Source organism: Oncorhynchus mykiss, chromosome 5 (assembly GCF_013265735.2).
Source record: "Oncorhynchus mykiss isolate Arlee chromosome 5, USDA_OmykA_1.1, whole genome shotgun sequence".
Classification (NCBI taxonomy): domain Eukaryota; kingdom Metazoa; phylum Chordata; class Actinopteri; order Salmoniformes; family Salmonidae; genus Oncorhynchus; species Oncorhynchus mykiss.
Genome location: NC_048569.1, coordinates 30,811,143 through 30,827,390, shown reverse-complemented (window position 1 = coordinate 30,827,390; position 16,248 = coordinate 30,811,143). Strand labels below are relative to the sequence as shown.

The 16,248-nt window shown below is 45.5% G+C and overlaps 1 protein-coding gene across 2 annotated transcripts in view; it reads right to left on the bottom strand.

The window, feature by feature from the left end:
* The window catches only part of LOC110522910 (pappalysin-1-like), a 113,745-nt gene that overhangs the window by 28,208 nt on the left and 69,289 nt on the right, over positions 1 to 16,248 (bottom strand). For both annotated transcript variants that reach the window (XM_036977271.1, XM_036977272.1), the window contains exons 11-14: positions 15,801 to 15,908; positions 15,525 to 15,660; positions 15,158 to 15,371; positions 9,909 to 10,077 (exon numbers count right to left, since the gene is read on the bottom strand). In XM_036977271.1, coding sequence (XP_036833166.1) covers positions 9,909 to 10,077; positions 15,158 to 15,371; positions 15,525 to 15,660; positions 15,801 to 15,908 — 627 coding nt within the window. The remainder of the gene's footprint in view (positions 1 to 9,908; positions 10,078 to 15,157; positions 15,372 to 15,524; positions 15,661 to 15,800; positions 15,909 to 16,248) is intronic.

Below are 16,248 nucleotides of genomic sequence, written 5' to 3'. Positions count from 1 at the left end.
CCCAACTCCACATGGGCAGGATGGATTCATGGCCTGTTTTGATCCCAACACAGCATTGTGTGGTCTGAATACCAACTACGGAGAAATGTTGGCACCTTTCGCATCAGCGAACACTGTTATTCAGAAGAGCCGCTGGACTGAGACAACATCCGGACAGAAACAGGCAGACGCACCAGCGCACGCATGCACACCCACGCACACACACACACACACACACCAATGAGGGTTTGAACCTTTAAAGCCAATTATTTCAGAAACTTTATAATTCTAAGGTCATGCGGTCTGTTGTTCATAAAAAAATGACAATAAGCTGGAGTTGTTCAGTTTACAGCCGATACTTAGCAGCAGCAGTGAATTAAGGACACAATAAGACTTCAGGCATTCCTGCTGTAAATAAGGGGTCATTTTTGGACCACAGTTTAGTAATGATTTCAAAGAGACACGGCCTTTTAAGCAGTAACACTTTGTGTTTAATTAACATTTTATAACACAAGAAAATGGTTTAAATGGTCCAAAATACATTTTTGTATGTTTGCCACATATTCATTCAACGTGTGTTTTTTCTGTGATATTCAGAGACTGAGAAGTTGGCGATTGAGCTGATCTGACATACCGGTATGACCTAAAATGTCCACCGATATGGGTGATATAGGTGAAATGGGCACTGGTGCCTTCATACTTTTAGCTCTAACAGTGGAAAGGCTATGGGCTATCAACTCAGTTCCAATTGTATCTGAAAGATGAGACTATCAACTTGGTATAGAGACATTGACTGGAAGCTAAATATGTATTTCCATGTTTGAGTTATAGTGGCTGCCATGCCCCCCAGGGGCAAAATCTGGGTTGGCTCCATATTTATATTTTTTCAGGGTACAAACATCTACCTCTGTGCCAAATGTGGTGCTTTTATCACAAACTGCACTACTGAGTCAACATTTTCAGCTAAGCCACTCCTAACATTCAGAAGGATCAACATTTAACCCTAACTCCTAATATTTCAGAATGACCAACATTTTAAAGGGGTCAACATCCTAAAAGGGTTATTTGGCTGTCCCCATAGGAGTACCATTTAAATAAACCTTTTAGGTTACAGAGGGTTCTACATGGAACCAAAACAGGTTCTACCTGGATCTAAAAGGGTTCTGCTATGGGGACAATAGAAGAACCCTTTGGAACCCTTTTTTCTAAGAGTGTAGTAACTGAACTCAGTCAGTTCCATCTTCAACATGTTGGGTTTAAAGGAACCTGGTATATGGGTTTCTTCCCCTTTAATTACACACACTACAATTCAAAAGTTTTAGGTCACTTAGAAATGTCCTTGTTTTTGAAAGAAAAGCACCTTTTTGGCCATTAAAATAACATAAAATTTACCAGAAATACTGGAAACGGCAGATTTTTTATGGAATATCAACATAGGCTTACATTCGCCCATTATCAGCAACCATCACTCCTGTGTTCCAATAGCAGGTTGTGTAAGTTAGTCCAAGTTTAGCATTTTCAAAGGCTAATTTATCATTAGAAAACCCTTTTGCAATTATATTAGCACAGCTGAAAACTGTTGTACTCATTAAAGAAGCAATAAAACTGTCCTTCTTTAGACTAGTTGAGTATCTGGAGCATCAGCATTTGTGGGTTTGATTACAGGCTCAAAATGGCCAGAAACAAATTACTTTCTTCTGAAACTCATCAGTCTATTCTTGTTCTGAGAAATTAAGGCTACTCCATGCGAGAAATTGCCAAGAAACTGAAGATCTCGAACAACACTGTGTACTACTCGCTCCACAGAACAGAACAGTCTGAACACTTTCCGAATGCGCGGTGTACACTCATACTATGACTAAAAGCTGGTGTTGACGGGTCCAATTGTGTATCTGTGTGTGTGTGTATATGTATGTGTGTTTGTGTATGTGGGGGGATTTATGACTGTGTATGCTCAAGTGTGTATACAGTTTGTGTATGTGGAGTTTCCTTCTTTAAAATCTTTACAGCTGCCTGACTCTCCTCCAGAGTGGATTTAACAACCCCTGGCTACTGGGCCTAATTCAAGCCAGACAGACAGACAGACACACAGCTCCAACCCTCTTCATCTCAACCCACCTCACCTTACTCAGGATGACACTTCATACAGTAGAACACAATCCGTTTAGAGTTCAGCCAGGATCATACAGAACTAGGGTTGAAAAAAAATCAGGTAACTTTCCAAAAGATTGCAGCTTTTACAGAAATCCTGGATGGACAATTCCATAATTCCTGCTTCCATTCACTTCTGATTCCAGGAATATTCCAACTGGGATTTCTGGATAACCTGTGCATTTTGGGAAAGTAAGTGGATTGTTGTAACACTACACAGGACTAACTGTACTGCTGGCATCTCTGACAGGACTATGTAGCCACTCCAAGCGGATACTCCAGTGATGTTTCTTTGTTGCACTGACCCCCATCTTAATCACCATCTGCATTTCCCTACAAAACATCTGCATGTAGTCGTATCAGACAGTTGTGTACTACCTGAAAGCAATGTGCCCTTTCAGGTAAACAGTTGAGAGTGTGGTCATTTGTCTTGTTGTTCATCATGCCTTAATAGTTAGTCCAGGAGTTTTTCCTTGGCCATGTGACCTGATCAGGAAACACTACAGACCCTACTTCTAACACACAAACACACCCTCAGGTGTCAATCATCATCAGCACCCTGACCTTGTCGCCTCATAAAACACCTTGAGACTCACTCAATTTAAAGCGCTACATTTCCCAGGGTAGATCAAATCTGGACCTTTCAGTGCCACTCGCCTTGAGACATGCAGCGCGTCCACACGAAAGGCTAAAACATGTCTGCTGCTCGCTCTCGCTCTCTCACATGCACAATCCCCCCACCCCCCACCACACACACAGGCTTTCCTCGGAGACATCTGGGACACAAACGGATTGCATAATAAAACCTCAAATACACAAATAGACGTGGGGGTACAGATTGTTTTGGAGATAGCATCAGAACCACCTTGATAGTTCCCAGAACCACCTTGACACCGGTGAAGCAAGACTGTAATCGGCTAATGAAAGGAGATAGGATTGTGCTTTGCACTGCACTTTTCAACCTCATAGACTACAGGGACCAGGGGGGGGGGGGGGGGGGGGGGGAAGAGGAGAGGAACTCGTTGTACTGTCCCCAAGTATCGAAAAGGGGGGGAAGTGAGCTGAAGTTCTGTCTCTTTCTATTTCTCTCTCCCCTCTCTCTCTCCCCCCTCTCTCTCTCCCTCTCTCTCTCCCCTCTCTCTCTCCCCTCTCTCTCTCCCCTCTCTCTCTCCCCTCTCTCTCCTACACACTAACCCTCTCAAGGAGATCCTTCAATCCTTCATCCCGAAGCGATACCGTTGACATATTAATCAACATTATGACCTGTCAATCAAACGTAATGACGTTACAAGTGTGATAGTCAGATGGTAATGAAGTGAATCTCTCAGAGTTGACACATGCAGACAGAATCGTAGGCTGGTAGTAACATGTTTCATTGTGTAATAGACCTGAACAGCTTGTGTCCCAAATGGGCCATTTTGCATACACCAACATGCTGTTTAACTGAAATGAGCCGCATTATGCTTGTGCTGGTGCATACGCATATGGATGTAGTGTTGACATGCTAATAGAGAAACAACATACAGCCGGGTCTGGAATGATTGACACTCTTGATAAAGATGAGCATTAATGACTGTGTGAAAAAAAAAATATATATAAAAATATATATAAAAAAAAAATATTGAGTTATATTGTATACAAAAAAAATGGGAAATTATATAATACTAATACAATTTCTCAGAGAAATGGGTTTTGTTTAACAGGTTATATTTTTCAGAAGAGGGCAGTCCATAAGTGCTGACGAAGGACATCAAGGACCTGGCTCAGCTCCGTTATCCTCGCATGGTGAGGTACTGAAAACAGGGCTGTCAATCATTTTCAACCCTACCGTAACATTTTTTTTTTTTTTACAAATTAAACTTTTTTTTTTGGAGCTTACAATATAGCTCAGTATTTAAATGATCTATTTTATACAGTCTTTTTGACTCATGTCTATCAAGGGTGTCAATAGTTTCAGACCCCAAAAACACATCATACACACAAACAGAGAGCCATTTGGATATGTAGAGTATAAATCTGATTACGCATACACACACACTTGCATACACGCCTGCGCATGTGTGTACAGTAAGCTCCCCCCCCCCGCCAGTCAGATCCTCCACCATAACCACTTCCACATGTGCATCCTCACCAACATAAAACCAGTTGAGGTGGTGCTCCATTACGTTAATAGCTAGAGCAAACAGGAGGGAGTGCCCCGGTACATCATTCATTGAATCATTCTATACAGCTCACTCAAACTCTCTCATTTCTCGCACTCTCTTCCTCTTTCCCTGTCTTCTTGCGGTCTCTCACTCTTTTGTTGTGTTCCCTCTCTCTCTCTCTTTCGCTCCCTCTCATTTAGCTCATGGATCATTCCTCTGGCTTCACGTACGAACACAACCTAAAACCACAGATTTTCACTTTCTCTCTCTGTCTCTTTTCCCATACCTTCTGTCTCCTTCCCTCACCTTCTGTCTCTGTCTCTTTCTCCCCACCTTCTCTCTCTGTCTCTATTCCCCCCACCCTCTCTCTCTGTCTCTTTCTCCCCCAACCTCTCTCTCTGTCTCTTTCTCCTCCACCCTCTCTCTCTGTCTCTTTCTCCCCCAACCTCTCTCTCTGTCTCTCTCCCCCCACCCTCTGTCTCTTTCCTCCCCACCCTCTGTCTCCCCCCCCCCCACCCTCTGTCTCTTCCTCCCCACCCTCTGTCTCTTCCTCCCCAACCCCTGTCTCTTCCTCCCCACCCTCTGTCTCCTTCCCACCCAACCTCCATCAATTCCCCACCACCCTCTCTCTCTCTGTCTCTTTCCTCCCCACCCTCTGTCTCTTTCCTCCCCACCATCTGTCTCTTTCCTCCCCACCCTCTGTCTCTTTCCTCCCCACCCTCTGTCTCTTTCCTCCCCACCCTCTGTCTCTTTCCTCCCCACCCTCTGTATCTTTCCTCCCCACCCTCTGTCTCTTTCCCCCCCACCCTCTGTCTCTTTCCCCCCCACCCTCTGTCTCTTTCCTCCCCACCCTCTGTCTCTTTCCTCCCCACCCTCTGTCTCTTTCCTCCCCACCCTCTGTCTCTTTCCTCCCCACCCTCTGTCTCTTTCCTCCCCACCCTCTGTCTCTTTCCCCCCCACCCTCTGTCTCTTTCCTCCCCACCCTCTGTCTCTTCCTCCCCACCCTCTGTCTCTTTCCCCCACACCCTCTGTCTCTTTCCTCCCCACCCTCTGTCTCTTTCCTCCCCACCCTCTGTCTCTTTCCTCCCCACCCTCTGTCTCTTCCCCCCCACCCTCTGTCTCTTCCCCCCCACCCTCTGTCTCTTCCCCCCCACCCTCTGTCTCTTTCCTCCCCACCCTCTGTCTCTTCCCCCCCACCCTCTGTCTCTCCCCCCCCACCCTCTGTCTCTTCCCCCCCACCCGCTGTCTCTTTCCTCCCCACCCTCTGTCTCTTTCCCCCCACCCTCTGTCTCTTTCCCCCCCCACCCTCTCTCTCTGTCTCTTCCCCTCCCACCCTCTCTCTCTGTCTCTTCCCCCCCCCACCCTCTCTCTCTGTCTCTTCCCCTCCCACCCTCTCTCTCTGTCCCCCCCCCACCCTCTTTCTCTGTCTCTTCCCCCCCACCCTCTCTCTGTCACTTTCCCCCCACCCTCTCTGTCTCTTTCTCCCCACCCTCTCTGTCTCTTTCTCCCACCCTCTCTCTCTCTGTCTCTTTCCCCCCTACCCTCTCTCTCTGTCTCTTTCCCACCCACCCTCTCTCTCTGTCTCTTTCTTTCTATTTGGTGTTTTACACTGTGCACGGAGGATATTCTTTTGCAGAATTCTGCATGCAGAGTCTCAATTTGGTGATTGTCCCATTTTCTGAAGTCTAGGTCGGTGAGACCTCACTACCATAAAGGGCAATGGGCTCTATGACTGATTCAAGTATTTTTAGCCAGATCCTAATTGGTATGTTGAATTTTATGTTCCTTTTGCCTTGTCTCTCAGATCGTTCACAGCTTTGTGGAAGTTACCTGTGGCCAAGGTATGTTTAGTTTTTTGTGTGCTCTAGGGCAATGGTGTCTAGATGGAATTTGTATTTGTGGTCCTGGCGACTGGACCTTTTTTGGAACACCATTATTTTAGTCGTACTGAGATTTACTGTCAGGGCCCAGGTCTGGCAGAATCTGCGCAGAAGATCTAGGTGCTGCTGTAGGCCCTCCTTGGTTGGGGACAGAAGCACCAGATCATCAGCAAAGAGTAGACATTTGACTTCAGATTCTAGCAGGGTCTCTCTCTCTCTCCCTCAGGGGTTTAATTAGCATGGGAAACAAATTATTACATTACCAAAATTAGCGAAAAAGATCCAAAACAAAAGTGAAATAAACAAAAAATTAACAGCAAACGTTACATTCACAAAAGTTCCAAAAGAATACAGACATTTAAAATGTCATATTATGTATGTATACAGTGCTGTAACAATGTGCAAATAGTTCATGTACAAAAGGGAAAATAAATAAACATCTCCCTCTCTGTCTCCGTGTGTGTGTGTTTTAGGGAGCATTAAATGATTAGCTTGCAGGTCTGTTAACAGAGCCTGGGAGAGGGATAAAGTGTTGGTGCTGTTGTCTTTACAGGCCCTCTGTGGGAGTGAATGGGTTTACTGTGTGGCTGTGAACTAACTAAGAGCCCTCTGTGGGAGTGAATGGGTTTACTGTGTGGCTGTGAACTAACTAAGAGCCCTCTGTGGGAGTGAATGGGTTTACTGTGTGACTGGGAACTAACTAACTAAGAGCCCTCTGTGGGAGTGAAAGGGTTTACTGTGTGACTGTGGACTAACTAACTGTAAGCCCTCTGTGGGAGTGAAAGGGTTTACTAGGTATGTAAGCCCTCTGTGGGAGTGAATGGGTTGACTGTGTGGCTGTGAACTAACTAAGAGCCCTCTGTGTGAGTGAATGGGTTTACTGTGTGACTGTGAACTAACTAAGAGCCCTCTGTGTGATTGAATGGGTTTACTGTGTGACTGTGAACTAACTAATAGCCCTCTGTGGGAGTGAATGGGTTTACTGTGTGACTGTGAACTAACTAATAGCCCTCTGTGGGAGTGAATGGGTTTACTGTGTGACTGTGAACTAATTAAGAGCCCTCTGTGTGAGTGAATGGGTTTACTGTGTGAATGTGAAGTAAATAACTATGAGCTCTCTGTGGGAGTGAATTAGTTTTCTGTGTGACTGTGAACTAACTAACTATAAGCCCTCTGTGGTAGTGAATGGGTTGACTGTGTGGCTGTGAACTAACTAAGAGCCCTCTGTGGGAGTGAATGGGTTTACTGTGTGACTGTGAACTAACTAAGAGCCCTCTGTGGGAGTGAATGGGTTGACTGTGTGACTGTGAACTAACTAAGAGCCCTATGTGGGAGTGAATGGATTTACTGTGTGTCTGTGAACTAACTAAAAGCCCTCTGTGTGAGTGAATGGGTTCACTGTGTGACTTTGAACCACGTAACTAATAGCCCTCTGTGGGAGTGAATGGGTTTATGGTGTGACTGTGAACTAACTAAGAGCCCTCTGTGGGAGTGAATGTGTTTATTTTGTGATTGTGAACTAACTAAGAGCCCTCTGTGGGAGTGAATGGGTTTACTGTGTGACTGAACTAACTAAGAGCCCTCTGTGGGAGTGAATGGGTTTACTGTGTGGCTGTGTACTGAGTAAGAGCCCTCTGTGGGAGTGAATGGGTTTACTGTGTAACTGTGAACTAACTAAAAGCCCTCTGTGGGAGTAAATGCGGTTACTGTGTGACTGGGAACTAACTAACTATGACCCCTCTGTGGGAGTGAATGGGTTTACTGTGTGACTGTGAACTAACTAAGAGCCCTCTGTGGGAGTGAATGGGTTTACTATGTGACTGTGAACTAACTAAGAGCCCTATGTGGGAGTGAATGGGTTTACTGTGTGGCTGTGAACTAACTAAGAGCCCTCTGTGGGAGTGAATGGGTTTACTGTGTGATTGAACTAACTAAGAGCCCTCTGTGGGAGTGAATGGGTTTACTGTGTGACTGTGAACTAACTAACTATGACCCCTCCATGGGAGTGAATGGGTTTACTGTGTGACTGTTAACTAACTAAGAGCCCTCTGTGGGAGTGAATGGGTTTACTGTGTGACTGTTAACTAACTAATAGCCTTCTGTGGGAGTGAATGGGTTTACTGTGTGGCTGTGAACTAACTAAGAGCCCTCTGTGGGAGTGAAAGGGTTTACTGTGTGACTGAACTAACTAAGAGCCCTCTGTGGGAGTGAATGGGTTTACTGTGTGACTGTGAACTAACTAAGAGCCCTCTGTGGGAGTGAATGGTTTGACTGTGAACTAACTAAGAGCCCTCTGTGTGAGGGAATGGGTTTACTGTGTAACTGTGAACTAACTATGACCCCTCCATGGGAGTGAATGGGTTTACTGTGTGACTGTGAACTAACTAACAATGACCCCTCTGAGGAAATGAATGGGTTTACTGTGTGACTGTGAACTAACTAATAGCCCTATGTGGGAGTGAATGGGTTTACTGTGTGACTGTGAACTAACTAATAGCCCTATGTGGGAGTGAATGGGTTAACTGTGTGACTGTGAACTAACTAACTATGAGCCCTCTGTGGGAGTGAATGGGTTTACTGTGTGGCTGTGAACTAACTAACTATGAGCCCTATGTGAGAGTGAATGGGTTGACTGTGAACTAACTAAGAGCCCTCTGTGTGAGTGAATGGGTTTACTGTGTGACTGTGAACTAACTAACTATGAGCCCTCTGTGGGAGTGAATGGGTTGACTGTGTGGCTGTGAACTAACTCAGAGCCCTCTGTGAGAGTGAATGGGTTGACTGTGTGGATGTGAACTAACTAAGAGCCCTCTGTGGGAGTGAATGGGTTTACAGTGTGACTGTGAACTAACTAAGAGCCCTCTGTGGGAGTGAATGAGTTGACTGTGTGCCTGTGAACTAACTTGTTTGTTTGTGGTGGTTTGTGTGTCTGCATGCTTCTGTCTTTTTGTGGTTTGTGTGCCAATGTCTGTCCTCCTCATCTGTTGAGTGTCTGGTGTGTGGGGGTTGATACTACATGAAGTGGATGCTGAGACGTCTTCGTTACCAGAAAGCTCTTTCTCCAGTAATGTGATAAATGTTAGCAAGTATGTCATAGGGTAACTTTTTTCTTGCCCGCTACACAGTGTCGTAATGAAAAGTAGCTGCAGTGTACTTCATCTCAGCAAACACCACATACATATTCATTAAATTACACACACATACAGACGTTAGAAAGACATGGAGGGTCTGCACAGTGCTGTGTCTAGTTGTTGTATCTGTGCTCCGTGAGCATGACTTCACTGTATGAGTGGGGAGGGGGGGAATGAAGGAGGGAGCGAGGGGGGAGGCAGGCAGGCAGGCGGAGAGGGAGGGAGGGATGGAGGAAGGGGGCCGCAGTGAGCAGAGAGTACCTAGTGATGTCATCGTCCCAGTGGAGCAGAAACACATAGCCATTGTTGCAGGTGATGGTGCAGCGCAGAAAGACTAAACATATATAGTGTGTGCCTGTGTGATCTGTGTGTGTGTGTGTGTGTGTGTGTGTGTGTGTGTGTGTGTGTGTGTGTGTGTGTGTGTGTGTGTGTGTGTGTGTGTGTGTGTGTGCATAAAGCAGGGAGAAGGAAGGAAGGAGGAGGCGTCTAGCTAGCTACCTGGGCTTGACATGATGTCATCCTCCCAGTGGGTTTACACTGCCAAGCTGCTGTTGCAGGTGAAGAATATGGCTAGTGTGTGTGTGTGTGTGTGTGTGTGTGTGTGTGTGTGTGTGTGTGTATACCTGGGTCTTGATGATGTCATCGTCTCTGTGGACCTGCAGGACGTAGCCAGAGTTACAGGTGATGGTGCAGCGAGCTCCGTTGAAGAAGCCCAGACTGCTGCACTTGAGCTCTGCATTGCGGATCAGCGGCTCCTGGCAGTTGATGGCCTCACATGAGTAATGGACACAACTAGAGAAGGAGGGGTACACACAAACACATGGGTGAATTATTTAGTACCAGTATAATCATAAACATAGTAGCTAAATATATACTGCCCATATGGGGTATGTTGTACAGTATCTATGATACAACTGGAGCAGGGAAGAACATACAAAGAAGAAACAACATCATAGTGTAGCTACATCCACAGCCAGACACAGCCAACTTAAATTCACAGTGGGTAGAACACCCATACAGTACAATATAAAGTACAAACACACACACACACACACTGTCTCAACCACAGCCACACTGTCTCAACACAACCACACTGTCTCAACTCACATACAACTACACTGTCTCAACACACACACAACCACACTGTCTCAACACAACCACACTGTCTCAACTCACATACAACTACACTGTCTCAACACACACACAACTACACTGTCTCAACTCACACACAACCACAATGTCTCAACAAACACACAACCACAACCACCCTGTCTCAACACAACCACACTGTCTCAACACAACCACACTGTCTCAACACAACCACACTGTCTCAACACAACCACACTGTCTCAACACAACCACACTGTCTCAACACAAACACAATATCAACACAACCACAACCACACTGTCTCAACACAAGCACACTGTCTCAACACAACCACAACCACACAGTCTCAACACAACCCCACCATCTCAACACAACCACAACCACACAGTCTCAACACAACCACACTGTCTCAACACAACCACACTGTCTCAACACAACCACAACCACACAGTCTCAACACAACCACACTGTCTCAACTCACACACAACCACACTGTCTCAACACAACCACAACCACATTGTTTCAACACAACCACAACCACACAGTCTCAACACAACCACACAGTCTCAACACAACCACACTGTCTCAACTCACACAACCACACTGTCTCAACACACAGCCACACTGTCTCAACACACAACCACAAACACACTGTCTCAACTCACACAACCACACTGTCACAACACAACTACACTGTCTCAACACACAACCACACTGTCTCAACACACAACCACACTGTCTCAACACACACACACACACAACCACAATGTATCAACAAAACAACAATCACACTGTCTCAGCACACAACCACACTGTCTCAACACAACCACACTGTCTCAACACAACCACACTGTCTCAACACAACCACACTGTCTCAACACAACCACACTGTCTCAACACAACCACACTGTCTCAACACAACCACACTGTCTCAACACAACCACACTGTCTCAACAACCACAACCACACTGGCTCATCAACCACAACCACACTGTCTCAACACACACACAACCACACTGTCTCAACACACACACAACCACACTGCCTCAACACAACCACAACCACACTGTCTCAACAACCACAACCACACTGTATCAACAACACTGTCTCAAAACACACACTGCCATACTGCATTCACCTGGCTGCCCTAGAAGTGGAACCATGGGAGCGTCCCAATTGGCACCCTATTCCCTATATAGTGCACTATATTTGACCAGGGCCCAAAGGGTAGCCATAGGACTCTAGTCCAAGGTAGTGGTATATATAGGGATTAGGGTTCCATTTGGGACCCAACCAGTGAATCAATGCCCACAGAACATCATCCCTGACGTCATCCAGTACAGTATGTTTTCATTATAGCATGGAGAACACACAGCTATCTATAGAATGTGCTATATCTCCTCTTTACATGAGATACACCATGTTAAACAGATTGAAGCTACCAGAACCAGCAACACAAATGGATATGTGAATGTCTTGAGTCAGCACACTACAGTATAGGGCTGCTGTAAGATTCTCTGGGGCTAGCTGCTCCACTCAGACTGGGTTGAGGTTTGGTGGAGTAGCTACTAGTTATCAACAAGGTGTACTGTAGCCCTGGGTAGGCTAGATAGTTACATTCCTTGTAGCTGTGTATCAGTATTTGAAAGCCCACAAGACACAAACACACACATTGTGAAAAAAAAGCTGAATTAATCAATCTAGAAATGTTTCACATATGGTCAGAGCGAATAAGTAGGCATGCTTTTCAGTCTGTGCATAAAGATTGTGTGTGTCTCTGTGTCTGTCTACACACACACACACACACACACACACGTGGGAGTGTGGTTAATTAATTAAGAGAAGTGGGATTTTGTGAGCAGACTACAATGACAGAGTCTGGCCAAGCACTACGTTGGTAGCAGTCAGAGGACTTTAATGTTCTGAGGAATGCCGGGACCCTCAAGGCTGTCTTTAACAACAGTTTGCCTGTTGTATTCCCTATACAGCACACTAATGTTGACCAGTACTGTTCTATGTAGGGAATAGGGTGCCTCTCTCTCTCTCTCTCTGTCTGTCTCTCTATCTCTGTCTCTATCTCCCTCTCTATCTCTCTCTCTCTCTCTCTCTCTCTCTCAAAATGTTTTGGTCTCTCTATATTTTGGTCTCTCTATATTTTTCTGCATATTTCTCTGCATCATATATCTCTGCGCACCTGATCTCTCTAGTGGGCGGCAGGTAGTTTACAGGTTAAGTGTTGGGCCAGTAAAGAATAATATGCTGATGTGCCCTTGAGCAAGGCACTTAACCCTTATTGCTCCTGTCAGTCACCCTGGATAAGAGCATCTGCTAAAATGTAAATGTAGTGCTTTTCTCCCTCTCTTCCCCTCTTTCTCTCTCCTTCCACCTCAATAACATACTCCGAAATCCTAACATGAACCTCTAAACCTATAGAGAGAAGGCAGAGCAAACACAAACCGATACTCACAACAAAACCAAACTCCCTGCTTGAGCTAGTGTTTACATTTTAGGATCCTTAGCTAAGCAGGTGGAAAGAAACAGGCTTTATAGACAGCTTAACATTGAGTTGTTTTCATGCCACTTTACATTACATGAACCATAAGGTACTGTATGTATTAAGCTATAGGTGTGGTTTCAACTCCGTCTCCTGGATAATTTTTTAAACACTTGAAAAATTATCAATAGTCTGAAGACTACTAGAAGGGGCTATGACGAGTGTCCCATCACTCAAAATCTGAACCTTCACTGGAGACGAGGACAAATGTAGAGAAAGACTCTAGAGCCTCCACACTTACAGTCCAATAATCTGCCATTACCCCTCAAATCTTCATATTTGAAAGAAGGGATGACGAAGGGAAGAAAGAGAGAGAAGGGAAAAAAACAAGTGTGGAACATAAAACCGGGACACGTTAATAGCTTGTGTTGTTAACAACTTAGGGAATAAGGGACTTTTTTGTTTTGTAGAGGTAGAATTATTACGGGAAATAGGCTGTTTGGCTGGAGAGAGAGAGGAGGAAAGGGGGGAAGAGAGCATAGAGAGGGGGATAAGTAGAGGGAGTAGGAGAAGAGGGGAGAAGAGAACATGGAGGAGAAGAGGTGAAAGAGGAGGAGGAAGAGGAGAGGGAAGAGGAACTAGAGGAGAAGAGGGAGAAGGCATGGAGCGAAGAGAGATGGAAGAAGAGGAATGAAGGGAAAAGGATGGAGAGGGAGGAGAAGAGAGGAGGATAGGGAATAGGATGAGGAGGAGGACAAATGAAGGTAAGGGAGTATGAGGAGTAAGAGGAGGAGAAATGCTCAAGCTTAAGACTCCCTGTACTAAATCCCTTCTAGAGGCTCAGGCGGGAGCTGTTGAAGCAAGGAGCCGCCAAATAGATCATATTTACACTTTGGATATGGCTGCCGCTGAGCACAACAAACCCCAAATATGTCAATACAAGGAGCTGTAATAGTAGGCAATTACTAATTAATAATGAATGCGTTGTTCCTCTGGGTCGGCATGGAAACTCCCACCGCCAGCCTTCCACCAAAGCTCTGCTACTGAAACAGTCAAATCCAGGCCTGCATCCCAAATGCCACCCTATTCCCTATATAGTGCACTACTTTTGACCTTGGCCCATAGTGCACTAAGTAGGGAATAGCGTGCAATTTGGGATGAACCCAGCTTTAGCGCAACCGCTCCAACAGAAGGACATGAAAAGTGCACTAGTGCATTTTTAGAGTGGTTTGACCCTTTATTCATCCCAGGTTTTGTCTCATTGAGATCAAATGTGTTTCGCAAGAGAGATATAGTTGATTGATTTAGTTTCTCGCATGTAATCTATTACAATGGTGTTAATAAACTATTGATTCAAACGTGTATGGACAAGGGAGGATTTCTTTCTTATGAAAATGTAATGAGCTCCAGGTCTGGCATGCTAGTTGGTTTTGGAGCTTGCATAGCCTACAGAGCATCCAGAATGTTTGCTAAGTAAATCTACTACATCAGAACTCAGTACTTAAATCTTCTATAGCAGGGATGGACAACTTTGATGGGGTAGGGGCCGCAAAAAAATCTGAATTTATCATGAGGGCCCGCAGTGTCAGTAATTTGACCGTGATTACTACAGGTTTAGATAGCTGGCTAGACTAACTTACCAATCTATAAAATATAGCTAACCTGGGCTAATTGAGTGACTGTCAATGATGACATAAGAGAAAAACTGCTGATGCACAACCACATTTTTAAGATTGCACCTTGTGTTTGCACCTTGTGAATTCATCCACAGGCCTACAAAAGGGGGCTGCCAGCTGCCCATCTCTGCTCTATAGGAAACCGAAGAATTGTCACCACACATATCAGCTGAATAACACCAAGTGAGTTGTTGAGTTTGACAGCTCAGTGCTATGGGTCACAGAGCCAAAGACAACTCTGAGGAGGGCAACTTGTCTTTGTTTCTGGCATCAAACAACTTCTTATCGAGAGCAGATACTTAAATCCTCCTCATCCAATTAGCTTTTCTCGTTTGCTTCACTGGCAAACAACAAAAGCCACAAATGGCCCTATTTCTCATGACAGCCCCCTGACAAATTCTGAGGACGGTGTGTGTGCACCCATGTGTGTGTGTGTGTGTGTGTGTGTGTGTGTGTGTGTGTTCGCGCATGCAAGCAAGCGTAGGCACAGTTATACACATGCTCATTTTTAACATTTCTCTACACGTTTACTTCTACATGCATAACAGTGACCTTTTGTGTATCTCCCCTTGCACCTCCGAGCGCCCTCCTCACCTTTGACCCATGGGGTTGTAGATCTCGTTGCTCTGGCACCCGCTAATGGTGATTGGGTCAAAGAACTGGAAGGAGCGCAGGCCCACGCCAGAGATGGCCACCAGGTGGGAGCGGAACTGGACCAGGATGGCCTTGGTGTGGAAGAAGGCCACGCTCAGGTCATGGCTCACTGGGATTACCAGGGGGTTGGTCCTGCAGGTCAGACGCCAATCACCTAGAAGGAGGGAACAGGGAGAGGGATGGGGGGAAGGAGAGAGACAGAGAAAGGAGGGACAAAGAGGGATGTGGGAAGTTAGAGAAATAACTTATATGGGATTTTAAGAGATCTTTCCACGCTTCCACAGTTCTATAGGTTTTATCTACAGACCTAAGCTGTGGATGACCTCCTTGGTGTCCACCAGTTGAACGGTGATGTTGCACTGTGTCTGGTCGATGTAGCCTGTCCCGTCTGCAGCTAGGTGGATTATCACAGCAGCAGCCACCATGGGGTGGGAAAAGTAGGCCTGGGTGAGAAGGGAACACTCACATTTAGTGCCCTAAACTCTCAACACATTCATATTGGGTATATTACTAACTGGAGATATGTTTATGTAACTTCAGCCTTTGCCCACCCATATCCCATGACTCCTGACCTCTAACCTACCTTGAGCCAGTACTGTGGGTACCAGGAGGACTGCTGGGCCTCTCTGCAGGGAAACCAGGCGTACTGGGAAACCCCATCAGACAGGTCAAACACCTTGGACTGGCATGTCTGATAACACACACAGAGAGACAGACACAGAGAGACAGAGAGACATAGAGAGACAGAGAGACAGAGAGACACAGAGAGACAGACACAGAGAGACAGAGACAGAGAGACAGAGAGACATAGAGAGACAGAGAGACAGAGAGACACAGAGAGACAGACACAGAGAGACAGAGACAGAGAGACAGAGAGACAGAGAGACAGAGAAACAGAGAGAGACAGAGAGAGAAATTAAGATTCGTAGTGACACCAAATATTTTTGCAACATTTGTACATAGAATTTGCACACATTTCATGGAAACAAAATGTTTCTGATGATGTCAGATAATCTTTGCTTCTTTTTCTG